Source organism: Pleurodeles waltl, chromosome 11 (assembly GCF_031143425.1).
Source record: "Pleurodeles waltl isolate 20211129_DDA chromosome 11, aPleWal1.hap1.20221129, whole genome shotgun sequence".
Classification (NCBI taxonomy): Eukaryota; Metazoa; Chordata; class Amphibia; order Caudata; family Salamandridae; genus Pleurodeles; species Pleurodeles waltl.
In genome coordinates, this window is record NC_090450.1 from 286,081,554 (window position 1) to 286,102,649 (window position 21,096).

At 46.3% G+C, this 21,096-nt stretch overlaps 1 protein-coding gene across 1 annotated transcript in view; it reads right to left on the bottom strand.

Annotated features, from left to right (window-relative positions):
- Nucleotides 1–20,709, bottom strand: part of LOC138265096 (alpha-1,4-N-acetylglucosaminyltransferase-like) — a 78,379-nt gene extending 57,670 nt beyond the window's left edge. The window contains exons 1-2 of the mRNA XM_069212636.1: nucleotides 20,593–20,709; nucleotides 14,855–15,310 (exon numbers count right to left, since the gene is read on the bottom strand). Of these exons, the coding sequence (XP_069068737.1) occupies nucleotides 14,855–15,310; nucleotides 20,593–20,709 (573 nt within the window). The remainder of the gene's footprint in view (nucleotides 1–14,854; nucleotides 15,311–20,592) is intronic.
- Between the last annotated feature and the right edge of the window lie 387 nt (nucleotides 20,710–21,096).

Sequence of the window (21,096 nt, forward strand, 5' to 3'; positions counted from 1 at the left end):
TGAGGCACAAAACTTATCTGCGACACTGACAGTGTATTCCCTATGTCCCACAGGTCTCCCACAAGGCCCCCCCCATCAGCGCCAACTTGCATGGAGAGGAACACGGCACAGACCCACAGGAGGAGGCTGCCACTGACACAGCAGGGGAGTGCAGGACAACACTACCCATGGAATTGGCACCCGAGTCCATGGACGATCCTGCGCTGGATATGGAGGCAGCAGTGGTAACACCAGGGCCAATGCCTACGGAAAGGCACACACAGCCAACATCAGGCGCAGTGCGTAGACACCGCCGCAGATTGCAGTCTGTGCACAGTGAGGATGTCGCAGATGTTGAATTTGCGGGACTTGAGGCATCCTTAGTACAGGGTCAGCGCCTGCAAAATAGACAGTTGAGGTCAATTAACCGGAACCTCACAAGACTGCAGACCACTGTGACCCATGGGCTGGCTAATGTGGACAATCAGTTCCAAACAATGAACACGCATCTGGCAAACCTGACACAATCCACTGACTTATTAGTCAGGGAACTAGTGGCTGACAGGGCACAGGCACGGCAGGGAGCACAATACTGCAGCCCGTTTAGACAGACTTTCTGCATCCATAGGGCACCTGGCAACGAACACAACCTGCCTGTCAAGGCACACTGTCAGCCTGCAGATAGAACTGGGTCATTTTGCTGGAGATGTGGCACGGGGACTTGGCCGCATCAGCCATGCGGTTGATATCATGGAGACCAGACAGGCTGCAAGGGGCACAGGGGATACCCCCTAGGACAGTGAGGAGGGCTCAACAATCAGCAGTGTGTCTGCCAATGATGCACATGTGCTGCGGAGTAGCAGTGCACGGCAGGGCTCAGGGGACCAACCTGGAGTGAGCCGGTGGCCGCAGTCGGAGGAGGCTGTGAGCCACTGACATGTACTGGTACTGAGGCACATGAAAATAATGTGTCTGATTTGACTGTTTCCGTACCAGACTGTTGCATACTGCACATTTATATCAACATTATAGTTTAGTAATGAAAAGGTTTTGTTTGTTTGACTACACAACTGGGCTATGTGTGTCTGACATTAGTGAGTGTGGTCACGGTTGCCACTTACCTGCCAAAGTATTGGGTTGCAATGTGGTTCTGTCTCTGTCTGCCCTCATTTGCGATGCTTCTATCCCCAGGCTGTCGGTGTGGTACCTCTTGCTCCTCATCCTCCGTGCCTGTGTCTTCAGGGGTGAGATGTAGCCCACGTCTGGTGGCGATGTTGTGTAGGATGGCACAGGTGGCAACTATCTTGCATGCTGTTTCTGGGGGCATACTGGAGTGCTCCTCCACTTTTGTGGAGGCATTGGAATCTTGCCTTTAACAAGCCAAAGGTCCTCTCGACTACAGTTCTGGTGCGCCGATGTGCAATGTTGTATTGCCTCTCGTTCTGATTGCCAGTGTTAGGTATGGGGTGAGTAATCATGGTTTCAGGGCATATGCACTGTCACCTGTTTGACAAAAGAGGCAAATTTAGCAGGGCATCACAGGGTTACACAGAGACCTGTATGTAAGGCTTCAGAGTGTAGTCACTAATACCAAATAAATATCCTTCTCCAAACTCCCCACGTGCTAGCTGTTGGTGCATCCCACTGTAGCAACACAAAAGGATGATGGACGGAGTGCTGAACAATGCAAACACTCACCCCCAGTTACAGATCTAGGTTTAATCCATCGTTCTTTTGCTCACCATGCCACCCCAGTTCGGACCCAGCCATATCCAAATCAGTCTTGACCCTGTGCCTCCTGGGAACAGTCCAGCCCGAACTGCCAAGCCAGGTCCTCACTGGACCGGAAACAAGCATCCTGGGACTGGTTTAAGAGTTTCACCCCTCATCAGCCAGGCTAGCTTGAATCCAGTGGCACAGTGAGCAAGGGACCCACGTCTGGGCATACTCTTCCCACTTGGGGCAACTTTAGTAACACAAAAGGATGATGGACGGAGTGCTGAACAATGCAAACACTCACCCCCAGTCACAGATATGGGTTTAATCCATCGTTCTTTTGCTCACCATGTCACCCCAGTTCGGACCCAGCCATATGCAAATCAGTCTTGACCCTGTGCCTCATGGGAACAGTCCAGCCCGAACTGCCAAGCCAGGTCCTCACTGGACCGGAAACAAGCATCCTGGGACTGGTGTCAGGGTTTCACCCCTCATCAGCCAGGCTAGCTTGAATCCAGTGGCACAGTGAGCAAGGGACCCACGTCTGCGCATACCCTTCCCACTTGGGGCAACTTTAGCAACACAAAAGGATGATGGACGGAGTGCTGAACAATGCAAACACTCACCCCCAGTCACAGATCTGGGTTTAATCCATCGTTCTTTTGCTCACCATGCCACCCCAGTTCGGACCCAGCCATATGCAAATCAGTCTTGACCCTGTGCCTCATGGGAACAGTCCAGCCCAAACTGCCAAGCCAGGTCCTCACTGGACCGGAAACAAGCATCCTGGGACCAGTTTCAGGGTTTCACCCCTCATCAGCCAGGCTAGCTTGAATCCAGTGGCACAGTGAGCAAGGGACCCTTTGCTTTTGCCACCCTAAGTGTGCCGGGTATGCCCAGACGTGGGTCCCGGGCTCACTGTGCCACTGGATTCAAGCTAGCCTGGCTGATGAGGGGTGAAACCCCAAAACCGGTCCCAGGATGCTTGTTTCCGGTCCAGGGAGAACCTGGCCTGGCAGTCCGGGCTGGACTGTTCCTATGAGGAACAGGGTCAAGACTGATTTGCATATGGCTGGGTTCAAATTGGGGTGGCATGGTGAGCAAAATAATGGATGGATTAAACCCAGATCTGTGACTGGGGGTGAAGGTGAATGTTTGATTGGTTCCACATTCCGTCCATCCAGTTACGCTATCCCACGGCGTTTGTGTTTTGCTTTGCTTTTGCCGCCCTAAGTGTGCCAGGTATGCCTAGACGTGGGTCCCGGGCTCACTGTGCCACTGGATTCAAGCTAGCCTGGCTGATGAGGGGTGAAACCCCGAAACCGGTCCCAGGATGCTTGTTTCCGGTCCAGGAAGAACCTGGCCTGGCAGTTCGGGCTGGACTGTTCCTATGAGGAACAGGGTCAAGACTGATTTGCATATGGATGGGTTCAAACTGGGGTGGCATGGTGAGCAAAATAATGGATGGATTAAGCCCAGATCTGTGACTGGGGGTGAATGTTTGATTGGTTCCACATTCCGTCCATCCAGTTACGCTATCCCACAGCGTTTGTGTTTTGCTTTGCTTTTGCCGCCCTAAGTGTGCCGGGTATGCCCAGACGTGGGTCCCGGGCTCACTGTGCCACTGGATTCAAGCTAGCCTGGCTGATGAGGGGTGAAACCCCGAAACCGGTCCCAGGATGCTTGTTTCCGGTCCAGGGAGAACCTGGCCTGGCAGTTCGGGCTGGATTGTTCCTATGAGGAACAGGGTCAAGACTGATTTGCATATGGCTGGGTTCAAACTGGGGTGGCATGGTGAGGAAAATAATGGATGGATTAAACCCAGATCTGTGACTGGGGGTGAATGTTTGATTGGTTCCACATTCCGTCCATCCAGTTACGCTATCCCACAGCGTTTGTGTTTTGCTTTGCTTTTGCCGCCCTAAGTGTGCCAGGTATGCCCAGACGTGGGTCCCGGGCTCACTGTGCCACTGGATTCAAGCTAGCCTGGCTGATGAGGGGTGAAACCCCGAAACCGGTCCCAGGATGCTTGTTTCCGGTCCAGGGAGAACCTGGCCTGGCAGTTCGGGCTGGACTGTTCCTATGAGGGACAGGGTCAAGACTGATTTGCATATGGCTGGGTTCAAACTGGGGTGCCATGGTGAGCAAAATAATGGATGGATTAAACCCAGATCTGTGACTGGGGGTGAATGTTTGATTGGTTCCACATTCCGTCCATCCAGTTACGCTATCCCACAGCGTTTGTGTTTTGCTTTGCTTTTGCATCCCACTGTGCCTGAATATGTATGAGTCACGTGTACTCCCTGGATATTTAGCTATAATGTCAGTAATTACATTATGGGCGTCACATACAACCTGGATGTTTAGTGAATGGGTACATTTCCTATTGCAGAACACATATTCCAGATTTGCAGGTGGGCAAATTTGTATATGTGTCCCGTCCACACACCCTATTACATGGGGGAAGTTGGCAATTCTGTAGAAGTCCAACTTGGTGCTGTTAATTTCTGCCCCATTCCTGGGAAGGTATATATATCTGGACATGTGTGCCAGTATGGCATCTACGAAATGTCTGAAGAATCGTGAGAGGGCACTTTGGGATACCCCACCTGCCACTGCAATCACCCCCTGACAGCTACCCGAGGCCAAGAGGTGCAGTGAGCATAGCACTTGCACATGTGTGGGGATGGCGCTGCCGCGCATTGTCTGTTGTTCAAGCTGATGTTTCAGCAGTTCAATAATCTCTAAGATAACAGCACTGCTCAGTCTATATTTGTCATAAATCTCCTCCTTAGTTTGTTGAAATAGTGTCTGCTGGTTCGGTATATCCTCTCCTGTCTCTGCCTCCTCCTCCTCTGCTGGGCAGCCTGGACTCTCCTCCTCCATGCAATCACGTCCAGTTCAGCCATTTTGAGTAGCCCTGATGCCTTCTGGGTCTCCTTTTATACTTTGGTTCTGGTTACCACCTGCTCTGAATCAGTGGTTATCTGGATGTGCAAAACGGGCTTTTTGCGACTAGTAGCAATTTGCAACTGGCTTGCGACTCGCAATTTGTGACTTCCTGATTGTGGGTCGCAAAATCAGGTCGCAAATTTTGCGAGTCGGTGCTGGGTAGCTTCGCTATTTGGTGATCGGAAATGGGATTTTTGCATCCCATTTCAGATTTTGCGGGGTCGCAAATAGCGATGCGAGCCATTTGCGACTCGCAAAACTTTGCTACATCTGGCCTTAGGTCTGCTCATGCTGAATAAGGAAAGATTGAAGAATAATTGCATCTTTCGAATCAACTCATTTAGATTGGGACAAACATTTTTGAAAGCAAGAAAGAAACAGTATTAATCAAAGTTGTCTTGCTTTTTTCCAATTCTCACAATTTTAACCAAAAACAATATCTCACTGTTAAAGAACCATAGAAAGCCATTGAAGATAGCCTTAATAAACTCAGGGGCATATTTATACTCCGTTTGCGCCGAATTTGCGTCGTTTTTTTCGACGCAATTTAGGCGCAAAACTAACGCCATATTTATACTTTGGCGTTAGACGCGTCTAGCGCCAAAGTATGAGGAATGAGCGTCATTTTTTTGCGTGAACGCCTTCCTTGCGTTAATGAGATGCAAGGTAGGCGTTCCCGTCTAAAAAAATGACTGCGACGCAAATGCGTCGTATTTATACTCCCGGGCAAAAATCACGCCCGGGAGTGGGCGGGGCAAAAACCCCCGCATTTGCGCCTCTTTTAAACGCCTGGGTCAGGGCAGGCGTTAAGGGACCTGTGGGCTCAAAATGAGCCCACAGCTGCCCTCCCATGCCCCCAGGGACCCCCCCTGCAACCCTTGCCCACCCCAGGAGGACACCCAAGGATGGAGGGACCCATCCCAGGGACATTCAGGTAAGTTCAGGTAAGTATACTTTTTATTTTTTTTGTATTTTATTTTTTGGCATAGGGGGGCCTGATTTGTGCCCCCCTACATGCCACAATGCCCAATGACCATGCCCAGGGGACATAAGTCCCCTGGGCATGGCCATTGGGCAAGGGGGCATGACTCCTGTCTTTACTAAGACAGGAGTCATGTAAATGGCGTCTGGGCGTCGTTAAAAATGGCGCAAATCGGGTGGAGGCGATTTTTTTGCCTCAACCTGACTTGCCCCATTTTAAGACGCCCTAACGCCATTTTCCCCAACGCCGGCGCTGGCTGGTGTACGTGGTTTTTTTCCACGCACACCAGGCAGCGCCGGTCTGCTAGCGCCGGCTAACGCCATTCAATAAATACGGCGCCCGCATGGCGCTTCAGAATGGCGTTAGCCGGCGCTAATTTTTTTGGCGCAAAACTGCGATAGCGCAGTTTTGCGTCAATAAGTATAAATATGGCCCTAAATGTATTATCAGAAAGGAATTAAACAGAAAGTTCTACAGAAAGTAATAGGGGTGCAGGGTCTTCCCATTCTTGAATACAGACAAATACAATCTAAATGTCTTTCAACATTGTCTGAGCAGCATAAATTCCTCCTTTGGTCGAAAAAAGTTAAGCTGCAAAGGAACGCTAAGCAATTATTCCACTTTTGTATCCACGGGTTTTGGCAGAGTTGCTACTTTCGAGGCCATAGAAGAACCAGACGACTGGGCGGCCAAGATATAGTCCACATTTGAAGCCTGAAGGATTACTTCCTGAAGTAAACCAGTTTATGCCGTTTACTCAAAAATCTCAGAAGCCATGAGTTTCTGAATGCTTCAATTAATTTATTCTGCGAAGAGGTAAAAAATCAGTTGGATAAGTTTCATTATCGGCGAACAAGTCACCAACAACTTTACACTCGTGTTCCGGAAAGCCCACTAATTTTCAAATATGGGAAATTGCCTCTTGTAATTGAAGACCTCGTACATATTTCGATCCTCGTCATCGACTGCTCCACGCTCCAGCAACTTCAGAAGGGTCTAGAATTAGATTTTAACAGGGGGGCATTCCATAGAGCAAGAGGAAAACATTTCTAGCATTCCTTAAACAAAATATTTCTTGGATCACTTTCTTGTCAAGGAAGGGTAAGTTATAGAAATATAAAACGGATACCACCGCCCTCCTATAAGACCAGCAACCAGCCGTGAATGTTAACCCAGTGCTTTAAACTGGCAGTACTCACAGGTTCGGAGTACTAACACGTCTTAAATTTGAATAAGGAGAGTTCCTACACTTGTACGGGAGGGATCAATACGTTTGATGGGATAGTACAGGTGCTTCTTAATAGCACAGGATTACCCTTGCCAGTCAGTAGCTAAACTTCTGTAACGCCCTTTCAACCACTGTGTAAACACGAATACTTTTCATGTTTCTGAAAATAAATACGTAGAAAATGCTCTGCCTTAAACAAAGAACTTATTCTAGTTACTTTCAGTGAAGCTTGGTAAATAGAAAAAAAATCAAACTTTGTGAATGGGAGAATTGAACCCCAACCTTTAGTCTGAGCGTCAAATAATATAGGCATTAGGCCATGTGTGTCCCTTCCGTTGTTTGACTATTTTGCTTGAAAAAAATGATTTCAAGGTACATTTACGAGAGTTCTACTTTTTCTCCCAAGACCTTTTAATACCCCAGACTCATATCGTTTAGAAATAACTAAGTTTACAAAATACATCTCCCTTACTCCGCATCAACATTCCAAGTAAGGAGATAACTTTCTTAATTTTTCACTGAGCAAGAACCGCAACTGATCAATCTGTACCCACTTTGAAACCCCGCTATAGCAATGAATAAGCAGTAGGCGGAAAGTTGATACCATGGAAACTGGCAAAGAAGCAATAACCAGTACTGGAACAGCAAATAGGTCTCATCTTTTCCACCTGTTAACTTTGTAGATGCTGTTTACTCATGCTGTAACATATGCAGTATACATTCGAAGTAAAAAAAAGTTAGAAATTGCGTTGGTCTGAAGGTGGCAAGTGTATGTATGTCACACTGATAAATAAAAAATGAAATAAAAGTTAAGTGTCGCGTACTACCCCTGGTACAGGAGTGGGTTAATTTTTCAGATGGATGTGCATATGTGCAGAAGCAAAATGCCGTCGCACACAATGAAGAGAGCCAGTTGCGGAAGTGGGCAGACCCATTACTCCATGCTCTGTATTGTAGTGGCAGAAGCAAAATGTGAAAGCCAGGGTCACTTAAACAGACTAGTGGATGAAGGGGGGTGAACGAAAGCCCCTGTATGAAAATATATGCATTTTTATTATGATTTTGTAAAACATTGGGCTCGCAAAAAAATGTGACTGTAAGCCAAACCTGTACACGTGGTATGTTATTTGCTTCACAGTAGCTGTTTTAAGGTTGAGAGGGGATCACAGTGTGGATTCAATTGTTAATATAACATAAGCACACAGTAAGTCTCTTTAACATTGGAAGAGCCTGTGGCTTCCTACTACAAGCAGCGAGCATTTACAAAAAAATGTGAAGCCCACCAATACCTGCATCTGACAGCAGAAATGCAATAACTGCACAGAGTTAAACATGGAAAAGATATCAGTGAGCATTGTTCGGTCCTTCTGCCCAGGGTCACATGGAGCTTCAGCTTTTGATTGTCTACTAGTGGTATCAATGAATGAGGATGTCTATGTACAGAGCAGTGGAGTCCTATGATACGAGATATCAATCAATAAATCAATCACTGCATTTGTAAAGCGCGCTACATACCCGCGAGGGTCTCAAGGCGCTGGGGAGGAGGGGGGTGCCACTGGTCGAAGAGCCAGGTCTTGAGGAGTCTTCTGAAGGCCAGCAGGTCCTGGGTCTGTCGTAGGATGGTGGGGAGAGTGTTCCAGGTCTTGGCGGCGAGGTAGGAGAAGGATCTGCTGCCGGCGGTGGTTTTTCGGATGCGGGGGACTGTGGCGAGGGCGAGGTTTGCTGAGCGGAGGCTTCGGGTGGGGGTGTGGAAGCTGAGTTGGTTGTTGAGGTAGGTGGGTCCGGTGTTGTGCAGTGCTTTGTGTGCGTGGATCAGGAGCTGATGTGGGCAGTATTCTGTTCGGAACTGTTATTGGAGATACGAGCAGTAGTTGTGTTCAGAGTTCTTAATGTGGGCCCAATTTCATTACATGTTTACCGCAGTTATTTACAGCCATGTCTTCAGCTGAGGAAATCTCTATGCTTTTCAGCTTTACACATCAAAATGAATCTTGCTTTGCGGTGTAGTCCGGCTCTTCTGCCCTTTAGTTGTTTTCTACAAGAGCCAAGGGAACGCTGTAGCACATACAGAAAGTAGCAAAAGATTTAATTTAATCTAGAAGTAAAGAGTATTGAAATGCAGTGCCTGTGGTGAGTCAAAAGTAATGTATCATTCTGGAGTGTGTGCTGCTGCACGGTGTTCTGGAGGTTTTTCACATTGGTTGACATGAGATATATTCAGCATTGGCCAGTCAACGAGTTTGTTTTAAGATAAGAGGGACATTTGTAGTGAGACCATATAACAACACAGAGAATGTCAGACCCCATTCATGAGGCCAAGGGTGTGGGTTGAGGGCATTTTCCACTGCTAATCTTGTGCCTCCCTTACTATGGCTCTGCAAACTGGACCAAGCACAACCCTTTCAGCATCTGACTCTCAGTGGTAGAGAGCAGTCACAGGCTTCTCATGAAGAGTAGTGTGAAGTTTACTCAGGCTCAAGAATCAATATCACCCACCCAGCAGCACAATTAGATCAATGTTCTGCCCAATGCTTGTCTTTGTAGGAAAGACTACTTCTTTATTACACAGAAAACATAGAACTCCACCAAACACTCAATTCTACTTCTTCAGAGCGCTGGCCATACGCCCGCAGATGACGATTCTTCATCACAGTGGAAGCCAGTCCTCAGCATACTGCCTCGAGGTGATGACTTTGATTCTTCAAAGAATGTCACACAGAACCTCTTGAATCACATAGCCTGCAGGACTGTTTCTGACCAAATGACACGGTTAGCAGTGTCACAGTCATACAGTTCACTTGTGGGGCACACAGGCTACCAGCAGATGCTTATCCCAGCTTCAGTCAGGCCTAACACACTGGCACACCACTCCAGCTGCCTGGCATCTATGGCAAGAATAAAGGCCAAAGGTCGCACTGCAGAAGCCGACTTAGGAAGCCTCTGCTGGGCCAACCCCTCACTAAGATTAATGACAGCAGTCTCTTCCACAATCCACTGATCCTGCAGGGTTGGTACTTCCTTCCCTCACTCACAGAACGGATATCTTGGCAACCAGGAATTCCTTCTTCAAATCGGACTCCAGGCCATGTTCCTTCACATCTTTGTTGTCAGTGCCACACCAATCCTAGGTGTTGTAGCAGTCCACAAGTACTCTGCGCAGTACCCCCTCCTCTATCGAAGACAACAAAACAAAGACATTGATAGGTCTTAAGCTTCCATCTTTCCCAGTTCATATGCCCTGGTTAAGCCACCTTCCAGGCCTGGCCTTTGTCTGCAAGGATGCTCTGCCCAGCAGGACAGTTTCCATTTTAGAGAGCCCACCACATATGTAAAGCTATGTGGTCAGCTATTTATGACCCCTTGTAGGAAAGTAGCTTCTTTCTAGCATGGTTTCCCCCGCTTTTGGCCCATTTGTGAGTGTGTGTCAGTGTGTTTTTACTGTGTCACTGGGATCCTGCTAGCCAGGACCCCAGTGCTCATAGATAAAAACCTATATGTCAGTATGTTTTGCCTGTCTCACTGGGATCCTGCTAGCCAGGACCCCAGTGCTCATAGTTTGTGGCCTAATGTGTATGCCTGTGTAGTGTGTCACTGAGAATCTGCTAATCAGAACCTCCGTGCTTATGCTCTCTCTGCTTTTAAATTTGTCACTGTAGGCCAGTGACTTCATTTACCAATTTCAATTGGAATACCGGACCCCCCCTTATAAGTCCCTAGTATATGGTACCTAGGTACCCAGGGCATTGGGGTTTCAGGAGATCCATATGGGCTGCAGCAATTATTTTGCCACCCATAGGGAGCTCAGACAAACCCTTACACAGGACTTCCATTGCTGCCTGTGTGAAATAGTGCACACACTATTTCACAGCCATTTTCATTCCACTTAAGTAACTTATAAGTCACCTATATGTCTAACCTTCACATGCTGAAGGTTAGGTGCAAAGTTACTAACTGTGAGGGCACCCTTGCACTAGCAAAGGTGCCCCCATAGTTCAGGGCCATTTCCCCGGACTTTGTGAGTGCGGAGTCGCCATTACACGCATGCACTACATATGGGTCAATACCTATATGTAGCTTCACAATGGTAACTCCGAATACGGCCATGTAACGTCTCTAAGACCATGGAATTGTGCCCACATTTCAAATCTGGTATTGAGAAGCCAACTCCATGCATCCTGGGGGCTCCACCATGAACCCCCAGTACTGCCAAACCAGCTCTCTGAGGCTTGCACTACAGCTACAGCTGCAGCCACCTCACAGACAGGGTTCTGCCCTCCTGGCATATGGGCAGCCCTGTTCCAGGAAGGCCGAACAAAGCATTTCCTCTGTGAGCAGGATGTTACACCCTCTCCCTTTGGAAATAGGTGTCACAGGCTGGGGAGGGGTAGCCTCCCCCAGCCTCTGGAAATGCTTTGAAGGGAAGTGATGGTACACTCCTTGAATAAACCAGTCTACACCGGTTCAGGGACCCCTTCACCCCTGCTCTGGTGGGAAACTGGATAAAGGAAAGGGAAGTGACCACTCCCCTGTCCATCACCACCCAGGGGTGGTGCCCAGAGCTCCTCCAGTGTGTCCCAGACTTCAGCCATCTTGCTTTGCAAGGTGTGGGGGCACTCTGGAGGGCTCTGAGTGGCCAGTGCCAGCAGGTGACGTCAGAGACCCCTCCTGATAGGTCCCTACCTGATAAGGTTGCCAATCCCCATCTCAGGGCTATTTAGGGTCTCTCCAGAGGGTTCTCTTCAGATTCTGCTTGCAACTTCCCTTCAGGAATCCTCTGCAACAACTTCAGACTCTTCTGACCCCGGATCAACCGCAGCCTGCTCCAAGAAACACTGTAACTGCAACAAAGTGTCTACAAGTGACACTTTTCTTCAGCAACCTCAGCTCCAAGTCAGCAACTGAAACTATTTCCACGGTGTGCATGCTCTGGGGACTCACTGTCTTCATCCTGCACCAGAAGGACCGAAGAAATCTCCAGTGGAGTGACAGAATCACTCCCCTGCTCCAAGCAGGCACCTTCCAAGGCGACAACCGGTACCCTGGGACTCCTCTTGCGGCGACAAGCGTGCTCCTAAGGACACAGAGGGTGGACATCATCGACAGACTGTCCTGAGGTCCTGCTGACGCAATTTGGAGGCCTTTCCTTCCCCGAGAATGATGGTACCCCTGTGTATTGGGTCTTCTTCGCCTCCTGAGGCCTCTGTGCACTCTTTGCAAAATTCCTTTGTGCACCGCCTGGCCCAGGTCCCCAGCACTCCACCCTGTGACGCTCAACTCGCTGAGTTGTTGTCTGGCAGCGTGGGACCTTCTTTTGTTGTGCTGCATCACGGTTTTGCACCTCCTTTGAACCTGCATCCTGCAGCTTCTGGGGGTGCTGGCTGGCATCCTGAGAGCTCTCTAAAGTGCTGAGAGCCCCCGCCACCTCCTCACACAGAGTTGAGGCCCCCAGGTCCCTCCTGGGTCCAACCAGCGCCATTTTGATGAAAAACACACTTTTGCCGTAGCCAAGGCTTGTTGGCGCCTTCCAGCACGAAATCTCGTCTGCAACGATCTTCACGTCATGGGACATCTTTTGCATCATGCAGGAACCTGCTGGCATCTTCCTAGGGTGCATTTCTGCAGTCTTCGATTAACCGAGGATTCTTCTTTTGCACCCTCTTCTAGGTTGGCAGGGGCTCATGTCCTTCCTGGAACTTCTTTCGACTTCTGGACTTGGTCCCCTTCTTTTGCAGGTCTTCAGGTCCAATAATCCAGCAGTTGTTCTTTGCAGACTTGGTTGGCTGCGGCAAAATCCCCAAAACGAGGTGTAGTGTGTCCCAAGGAAACTTGCAGTACTTTACTGCTGCTTTTCTGGGCTCTGGGATGGGGTAATTTACTTACCTTTACTGTATTCTTACTCTCCCAGCGATTCTGCACTTGTCTAGGGGGGAAGTTGTGATTCACATTCCACTTTTTTAGTATATGGTTTGTGTTGCCCCTATACCTATTTTCTCCCATTGCATTCTATAGGATTTCCCACTGTTTGCATTGTTCTATGACTATTTACTTGTCTATTTTTGGTGTCTAGTGTATATATTGTGTATAATACTTACCTCCAGAAGGAGTATTGTCTCCAAGATATTTTTGGTACTGTGTCACCCAAATAAATACCTTCATTTTTGGTAACACTGAGTATTGTCTTCACTTGTGTATAAGTACTGTGTAACTATAAGTGGTATTGCAGGAGCTTTGCATGTCTCTTGTTCAGCCTAAGCTGCTCTGCTATAGCTACCTCTATCAGCCTAAGCTGCTAGAACGCTACTACATTAGACTAATAAGGGATAACTGGACCTGCTGTAGGGTGTAGGTACCCAAGGTACCCACTACGAACCAGGCCAGCCTCCTACAGAATGGTCGTAGGTCAATACACAAACAAGGGATTTGTGCGTGGCGTAACTAAAAATAAAAAAAAAACAGGATCAATGGTATGCAGTTCAGGCATGTAGGTCAAGGGACACAATTGTATATCATGAAGGGGACCCCTCCCAAAAGACAGCGTGGTGGAGGGCGTGGGGGCAGAAGTGCACACAAAAGGAACAAAGAGTGTAGGGCATTTGAGGGAGCATAAAGAAAGCAAGAGCTGGAAAACACATGCATTCTTATGGTGTGCTTAAGCAAACAATAAAAGTAGTTCACTAAAAGTAAGCAGAGGAAGCATAGAAGCCAGCCAATCAGAGACATGGTAGAGAGGCTATGATTCAGCGCAGGGACAAATCTATCATTCATTTGTAAAATATTAAGAGCCAGAGTCCCAGATAGTTTTCATGGAATCACTGCAGCCTGCACCACCTATGGTCCCTGCCAGCTCTGCCAAATACCAATGACACCTACTTATCATTAAATACCTACAAATTTGACAATTTTGACTATGTGAGGTGACCCAATGCCACAGGAACTGGGAGAGCATCCTAGTATTAGAGTGACAGTGCTACCATGTGGTAGCTTGTCATAAATATGTATGGGCAGGTGTTACGAAATAAGTGCACCGGGAAACAACAGCACAAGTTAAGCACTGGGACAAACATAAGATTGACAGGCTGAAACAAGTAAAACCACTTAATACAAAGTAAGTAAATAAGAGTGACAGTAAAGCTAACCAATGGTAATCAATGTGCGGCCTGCAGGCCCCCTTATGTTTTTGGTAATGCCACAATATTTCTACCGCAACCAGACTGCTTATGCTGTCCGGTAGGCTCAATTTGAAAAGCATAGCAAGGTCCTGCTAGTGCATTCACAACAAATCTGCGCAGGCCATCTACAATCCCTATGTCAACATAATGAAATAAAACAAATTTAGTAAGGGAGAAAGAAAAGCGTAAAAAATAACATAACTAGAGGCTGTAGGTCTCTGTGTTGACAGAGAAAGAACAAGAAAGGTGTTTGTCAAGCGGATGAAATATCTGGAGGAGAAGGCAGGACTTAGAACGGTAATTCATAGGGAAGAAGACCTGTTTAAAGTGAAATAAAAGTCTCTCTCCTGTTATTTGAATTAGGGTAATCTGTTTTAGGAGGCTGATCACCTCAAGCAATTAAGGACTTTGACGAAGAAAAATAACAAAGAGGTAATTATGCTTTCAAATATGCTGATTCCCTTTCTCCACAGTAAATGCCTAATATGAAAATGTCAACCTGACTTGAAGAAAGAAGGGACGTTTATCCACAATGAACAATTACTAACCACTAAATACATTTTTAAAGCTAAACATAGCAAACAATTTTACATTCTGGAGGTTTAACATAACTTCTATTTGCATTATTACAAAGAATGAGCGAGCAGTGATTTGCGGTCAGGGTTCAGTAAAAAGCTCTGGTGAATTGTGCAAAACAATTGATTCAATCATAATGCAGTTCAGGTACTTCAGTAAGTGCGTTAGTGAACGGGTGAGTGAACATACATCCTGACAACATGTCTCCAAAGTAGCTAAATTATACTGTGACTTTATGAGACAAAAACATACCTTCTGATACCAGTCAAGCATTGGAGTGTGCTGGAACACATCGTCAAACCTCAAAGGAAGAATTTTGATGTTTTTGAAGGATGACAGTAGAGTAAGGGCTTTGAAACTTGAATTCCATCTATTTATGCGACTGAGCCCTTTCATGAGGAAAAACACAGGTTTGCTAAAATATGTCCGAGCAGCTGACTCAATTGAACACATCTCAAGCGATGAAGGCGCCAATCTATCTGAAGTCTCCACAAAAAAGATGCCAGAAGTATGCCATGTTTCTAGAATTCTGAAAAAGTTTGCAGTACCTTTTGTTCTGGTTTCTTGTAGGTATGATTTCCAAAGATTGATTTCATGGTCCAGCCATTTGCTCTTCCAGAATGTGTAAGAACACAGGGAAATAGAAGACAGTAGGAGCCCAGCTGCCAATGTTTTCATTATGGCTTTCCGAAGAACGAAATAACATGTCTAATGAAATCAAAAGAGAAGAGTGAGAACACTATATGGTCATTTATTTAACACAACAAGAAAAGTACAGGAATACTCTTGGGCATATTCACGAAAAGGTTGTAAAACGACGGGTGAGGATCTCCTCCTCTGACAGAACGTACTTCAAGGACTCTTCCCTAATCACCAGCATTCATAGTAGTACTTCTGGAATGCCTCACCAAAGAGTTTCCAGCCATACTCCTGGGAAGGTCAGATGCCTTTTCTATTAGGTTCCTATTCCCACTGTTCCGAGGACTCCATCACAGAAAGGTCGGATCAGAGAGAACAGGATCTCTTGTGCAGAGGCACATATTTTTACTTTTTTCCTAAGCCTGTAAACAATTTTTCCCAGTGGAGAATGCTTTTACCTTCTATCCTCACCCAATGTGGAAGGAGAGATACTTCATCCACCCTTACTGGACTAAGGGGGTGATTCTAACATTGGCGGGCGGCGGAGGCCGCCCGCCAATGTTCCCCCGACAAAATACCGCTCCGCGGTCACAAGACCGCTGAGGGTATTTTGAGATTTGCCCTGGGCTGGCGGGCGGCCGCCAAAAGGCCGCCCGCCAGCCCAGGGCAAATCTACCTTCCCACGAGGACGCCGGCTCTGAATGGAGCCGGCGTAGTGGGAAGGTGCGACGGGTGCAGTTGCACCCGTCGCGTATTTCAGTGTCTGCTTTGCAGACACTGAAATACTTTGCGGGGCCCTCTTACGGGGGCCCCGCGGCACCCCCTACCGCCATCCTGAACAGGATGGCGGTAGGGGGTGTCAGAATCCCCATGGCGGCGGAGCGCGCTCCGCCGCCATGGAGGATTCCCCCGAGCAGCGGAAAGTCGGCGGGAGACCGCCGACTTTCCGTTTCTGACCGCGGCTGAACCGCCGCGGTCAGAATGCTCGAGGGAGCACCGCCAGCCTGTTGGTGGTGCTCCCGTGGTCGGTGACCCTGGCGGTCACCGGCCGCCAGGGTCAGAATGACCCCCTAAATCTCAGACCACTTGCAGGCTTGGGGTTTGGAGAGGGGTCAAATCGGACATTGGGAATGTCCAGAAACTAAGGGGGCTATACACAAAGGTAAAATAGACATAAGTAAATCTATATTCGTAAATGTACTTAATAAATGCATTACTTTTAATTTTTCACTATTTCCGACTTTATAAATGTACTACAAAGGACAGACCTAAATGTAAATGTTTTAGTGTACGTTTCACACGTAGGCAGAGTTCCGGGCCAAGAGAGCGAAGATCTCCCTATGGTAAAGTAGCTGGAAAATGTAAAGTGCTTATTATTCTTAAAAAAATGTAAAGATAGATCTGTGTTGAATATTAATGCAAATTAATTGTATATATTTATTTTAAATGTAGGACAATATTTAAATAACGCAACAGCACTATTAACAATTAACTGAACATTTAGTTAATTTAATTATATTGAAATATTGTTTTTTATATTTATTTAAAAAAATCCCACTTAAAGTAAAATGTTGATATTTTTTAAATATTACATTTATTTCTAAATTTAAAAAAGGTTATTCAAATATTTTATATTTTTATTTTATTTATTTAGATATCATTTTTCTTACTAAATTAAATTTGATATATATTTTAAGAAGCTCAAATAAATACATTTAGTTTCACATTATTTCCAATTGGGTTTTAAGTTACTGGCTTCATTAATTTTTATGCAACGGTGTTGCAGTACCAGTTGTGTCCCATGTATGGTGCTCTAAATACTCCGGGTCTGAGTTGGTGTACATTTACTACTGTTTTGGGTCCTCTTTGGCCGTAGTAGCTTTAGAAGCGCACTTTGTGAATAGCAATGGGATTACTCTTTTGTGGGTGGCTATCTGGCCCTCCTAAACTCCTCAGTCCACCATGCCCCCCATGTACGCCTATCTAAATGCCTTCATTTAATAGTAAGTATTTTCTGTTTTCCAGCCAATAACCTGGTTGTCCCCACTTTACTACTCAGTAGTAAACTTACATGTGTGAGGATCTCCCCATAGAAAAAATAGAAGCAGTGGAGGTGAAGATATTCACTCAAAGAATTGTGAATGGCATTTTGTTATTAGTAAGTAGTACTACTGTAGTACTCATTTTTGTACCACAATATGCAGATTATGAATCAGGCCCTATATGTTTGTGGGTGTTCTCAAACTGCCGAGGCACACCATGTCTTGAAACAACCAATTCTCCCCGGAGGCTTCAGATTATGCTTCTCTTTCTTTGCTCTTTATTATACACAAAACTACAGCAGCCAATAGAATTAAACATTTGTAACACACTGCATTTTCCAAAATATCCAATATTACATCATGTCATTTGCAGCAATCACGGCACATAACCACATACATAAATTTACTGGCGCCATATTTCTTCCTCTTTCTTTGCTGCTTTCGCTCAGATAAGTGTTCTGTTTTTTCTATTGTACATATGCTGCTTATATGTGTTTCTGTTTCAACTGTACAGCGTGTGCGAGTACTGCCTCAACTAAATGGCGTACTATTTGCACCGGATGGGGGTGCCAAGGGGCAGGGAGACAAAGCCCATTAGCGCGAGGACCACAATAGACCTCTTTTCAGCTCGCTGACCCACACGCATGTTTTACATGCAACGGGCTCATTCCGGAACTGTATCAGTCACGCGAGCGCACATGCTGAGGCTCAGCAGGTTTGAGCCAGCTCCCGCTTGGAAATTTACACCACAGTTGAGCTCTGAACATCTCCCCTACAGGTGTCGCCTGGGCAAGTAACCTGGCTATGAAGGTTATTCTGAGATGCTTAGGACACTATATTAACAGATTGACATAATAAACATAGCAGAATACAATGACCCTACCGGCCTGCCTCATGATCAGGATGAAGAGGACCTCCTCCTAGCAGGAGATATTGTTCATGAACTGGATTCATCTGTTACCTAGTCAGTAAATAGAACAATGGCAGTTGCTCTCAAGCCCATCGCCCACCAATATGATTTATCTGTTCCTCCTTATGGTCCAGAACCCCCCCACGAACTTCTGTAACCTGACAGTGGTCCCTCACAGTCATATGACTGGCCCCATGCCGCGACCATGGCTCGCATGTCATGGTCTTTCTCTTCAGATCATACCTATTCTGCGCCACAACCGTCAACTAGTGGTTCCTCCACTTCTTTCCTGCTTCCTGACAACAAAACAGATGACTCCCAGTCCACCCCCTCTGATTCAGACAACTCCTATCAATGCCCCAAAGGCCATCGCGATAGCCAACGTGACCAGTCCCCCCCCTTCCCTTCTTCTGATCCAGGCACTGCCTTAGATTTTGACCCAGACAACTTTGTCCACCCCTGTTATTTGGAATGAACCTCCCTTACTGCAGTTTCCGACTATGTACACAACCAACTCCGTAAAAGTTTGGACAGGGACGTTTGTAACCAACTCCGTTCTGAATGTCTCCACGCTGCCCACACAGAGTAGCGGAGACCCCAAAACTCGAATCCAACCTGGCCACCTTCCTCAAACGGTCCTCTAAAAACACTAAAAAAGGGATTGAAGGGTCCTGAAAGGCCTGTCAAGACAAAGTCCTTGACCTTTCTGGACTACATTGCAAAATATTCAAAATGGCTGTTTCAACAAAAGAGACTGACACTCCTATACATCTGGTACACCGGCAGGCTGAGCTCCACCTGCACTATTCATCTTGCCAATTCAGTACAGGGCAGATGCTAAGTACTCATGCGCATCGATCCTAAACTCACAGAGCTTGCGAACACTGAGCTGGGTCCTTTGGCCAACAGAAAGCTTGTTGGCAACAAATTTGTCAAAGATCTTGGAAAATCTGTGCACGCCTTCACAACTTTGGACAAAGCCTAGACATCCCTCCATAAGGTCTTTCACCACCACCTTTTTGCAAAGGTCAGTGTAACATTTACTCCACAGAATTCCTCTTCTTTTTCCAAGTTTTCTTTATTACGGTTAACAAGTCATAACACCTTCAGCAGTTATAGACACGTCCTTTTCTCTCCCTTCTCCAGATCCTTCTCCCACCCATCATTCCATTCCTGACCTCAGCCTACTACCTCATCACATTCCAAATTCCATAAGGAAGATGTTACAATGAATACTAAGATCTCCACACACCTCCCCCCTTTCATTAAAAACAAGACAAATCAAAATGAACAATATATGATTAACTATATACAATAATGTAAAATACCATAAGAATTTCAACGATTAAGTTTGCAAACATTTCCCATGTTCCATATGGATCCATTTTCTAAAACCACCACATTTTTTTTCACATTCGACACACGTTGAGGAGGAAAATATTTGCTTTCTCCTTTAAGAACAATACCTTCTTCCTTACTGCCACCCAATCTCCTCTTTGTATAGTACAGGACTTCACACCCATCCTCCTATTGTAGTGTGTGGCACATTTTTCCTGCATTTTTTCAACTCTTGCCCTTATTGAATCTCTATCAACTATCACTCTATTATTATTGGTCTTCAACCACACCGGACACTCCAACACACCAGGTTCCCTTCCCTTTAATGATACAAAAGGTGACACTCCCGTTGTAGAATGGGGAGTCGTTCGATAAGTCCAGATCATTTTACTCAACTCTTTTCTCCATGGAAGTCGATTCGCCAGAGATAACTGTATGTTTTCCATTATTAATCGGTTTACCCTCTCCACCAGACCATTGGCTTGCGGATGGAAAAGAGCTACCCTCTCATGTTTGATTCCAACTCTTCGTATATAATCAGTCATTTCTGATGATGTAAATTGCACCCCATTATCGGACACAATACATTTTGGGATGCCTTCCTCCATAAATACCTCCTCAAAGAATTCTATCACTACTGAAGTTTTCACATGCCCAACCACCTTAGCAGTGAACCATTTGGAATGATAATCTACTAACACCAATATAAATTTACACCCCACTCCCAAACTAGACATAGGTCCAATGAAATCTATTGCCAATTTTTCCCATGGACCACTAGGAAATTGCACAGGAGCCAGAGGTACGTGCCTTAACACCTTGGTCTTATCGCTATTGGCACATGCCACACAATTTTTTACTGCTTCTTCCACTTGCTTGTCCATTCCAGGCCACCAAAATGTCTGCCTCACCTTCCTTTTCATTGTTCCCCTACCCAGATGTCCTTGATGTGTAATCTCAATAATGTGTTTACGTATATTAACAGGTGGAACGAGTTGGTCCCTTCTTAACAACCTCCCATTAACTATACTTAGTTGATCTCTAATTCTAAAGTACCTTACCAAATCACAATCCTGCTCATCACCATTCTTCCAACCACTCACTACTCTTGCTTTCACAACTTGCATAGTTATATCACTAACTTCTGCCTGTTCCCACTCTTGTGCTGTTATAGCCATCTCTCCTAAAATGGTACTCACCACATCTTTTGACTCCATTTCCTGAAACTCACCTTCATCCACTGGCGCTCTAGACAAGTAGTCCGCCACAACATTCTTATCACCTTTCACAAATTCCACCGTAAAGTTGTATCCCAATACTGACAACAACCACTTGGAAATTCACGGGGTAATACCACCTTCTAAACCACGCCCCCCTTTAAAAATGTAGGTAAGTGGCTTGTGGTCAGTTTTCAACTTAAAGGGTAAACCCCACAAATAAAATTTGAAATGGTTTATTCCCCAACAACAGGCCAGGGCCTCCCTCTCTATCACGGAATATGAGACTTCGGCACCCTGCAACCTCCTGGATGCAAAACCAATGATGCATTCTTCACCATCCTTAAC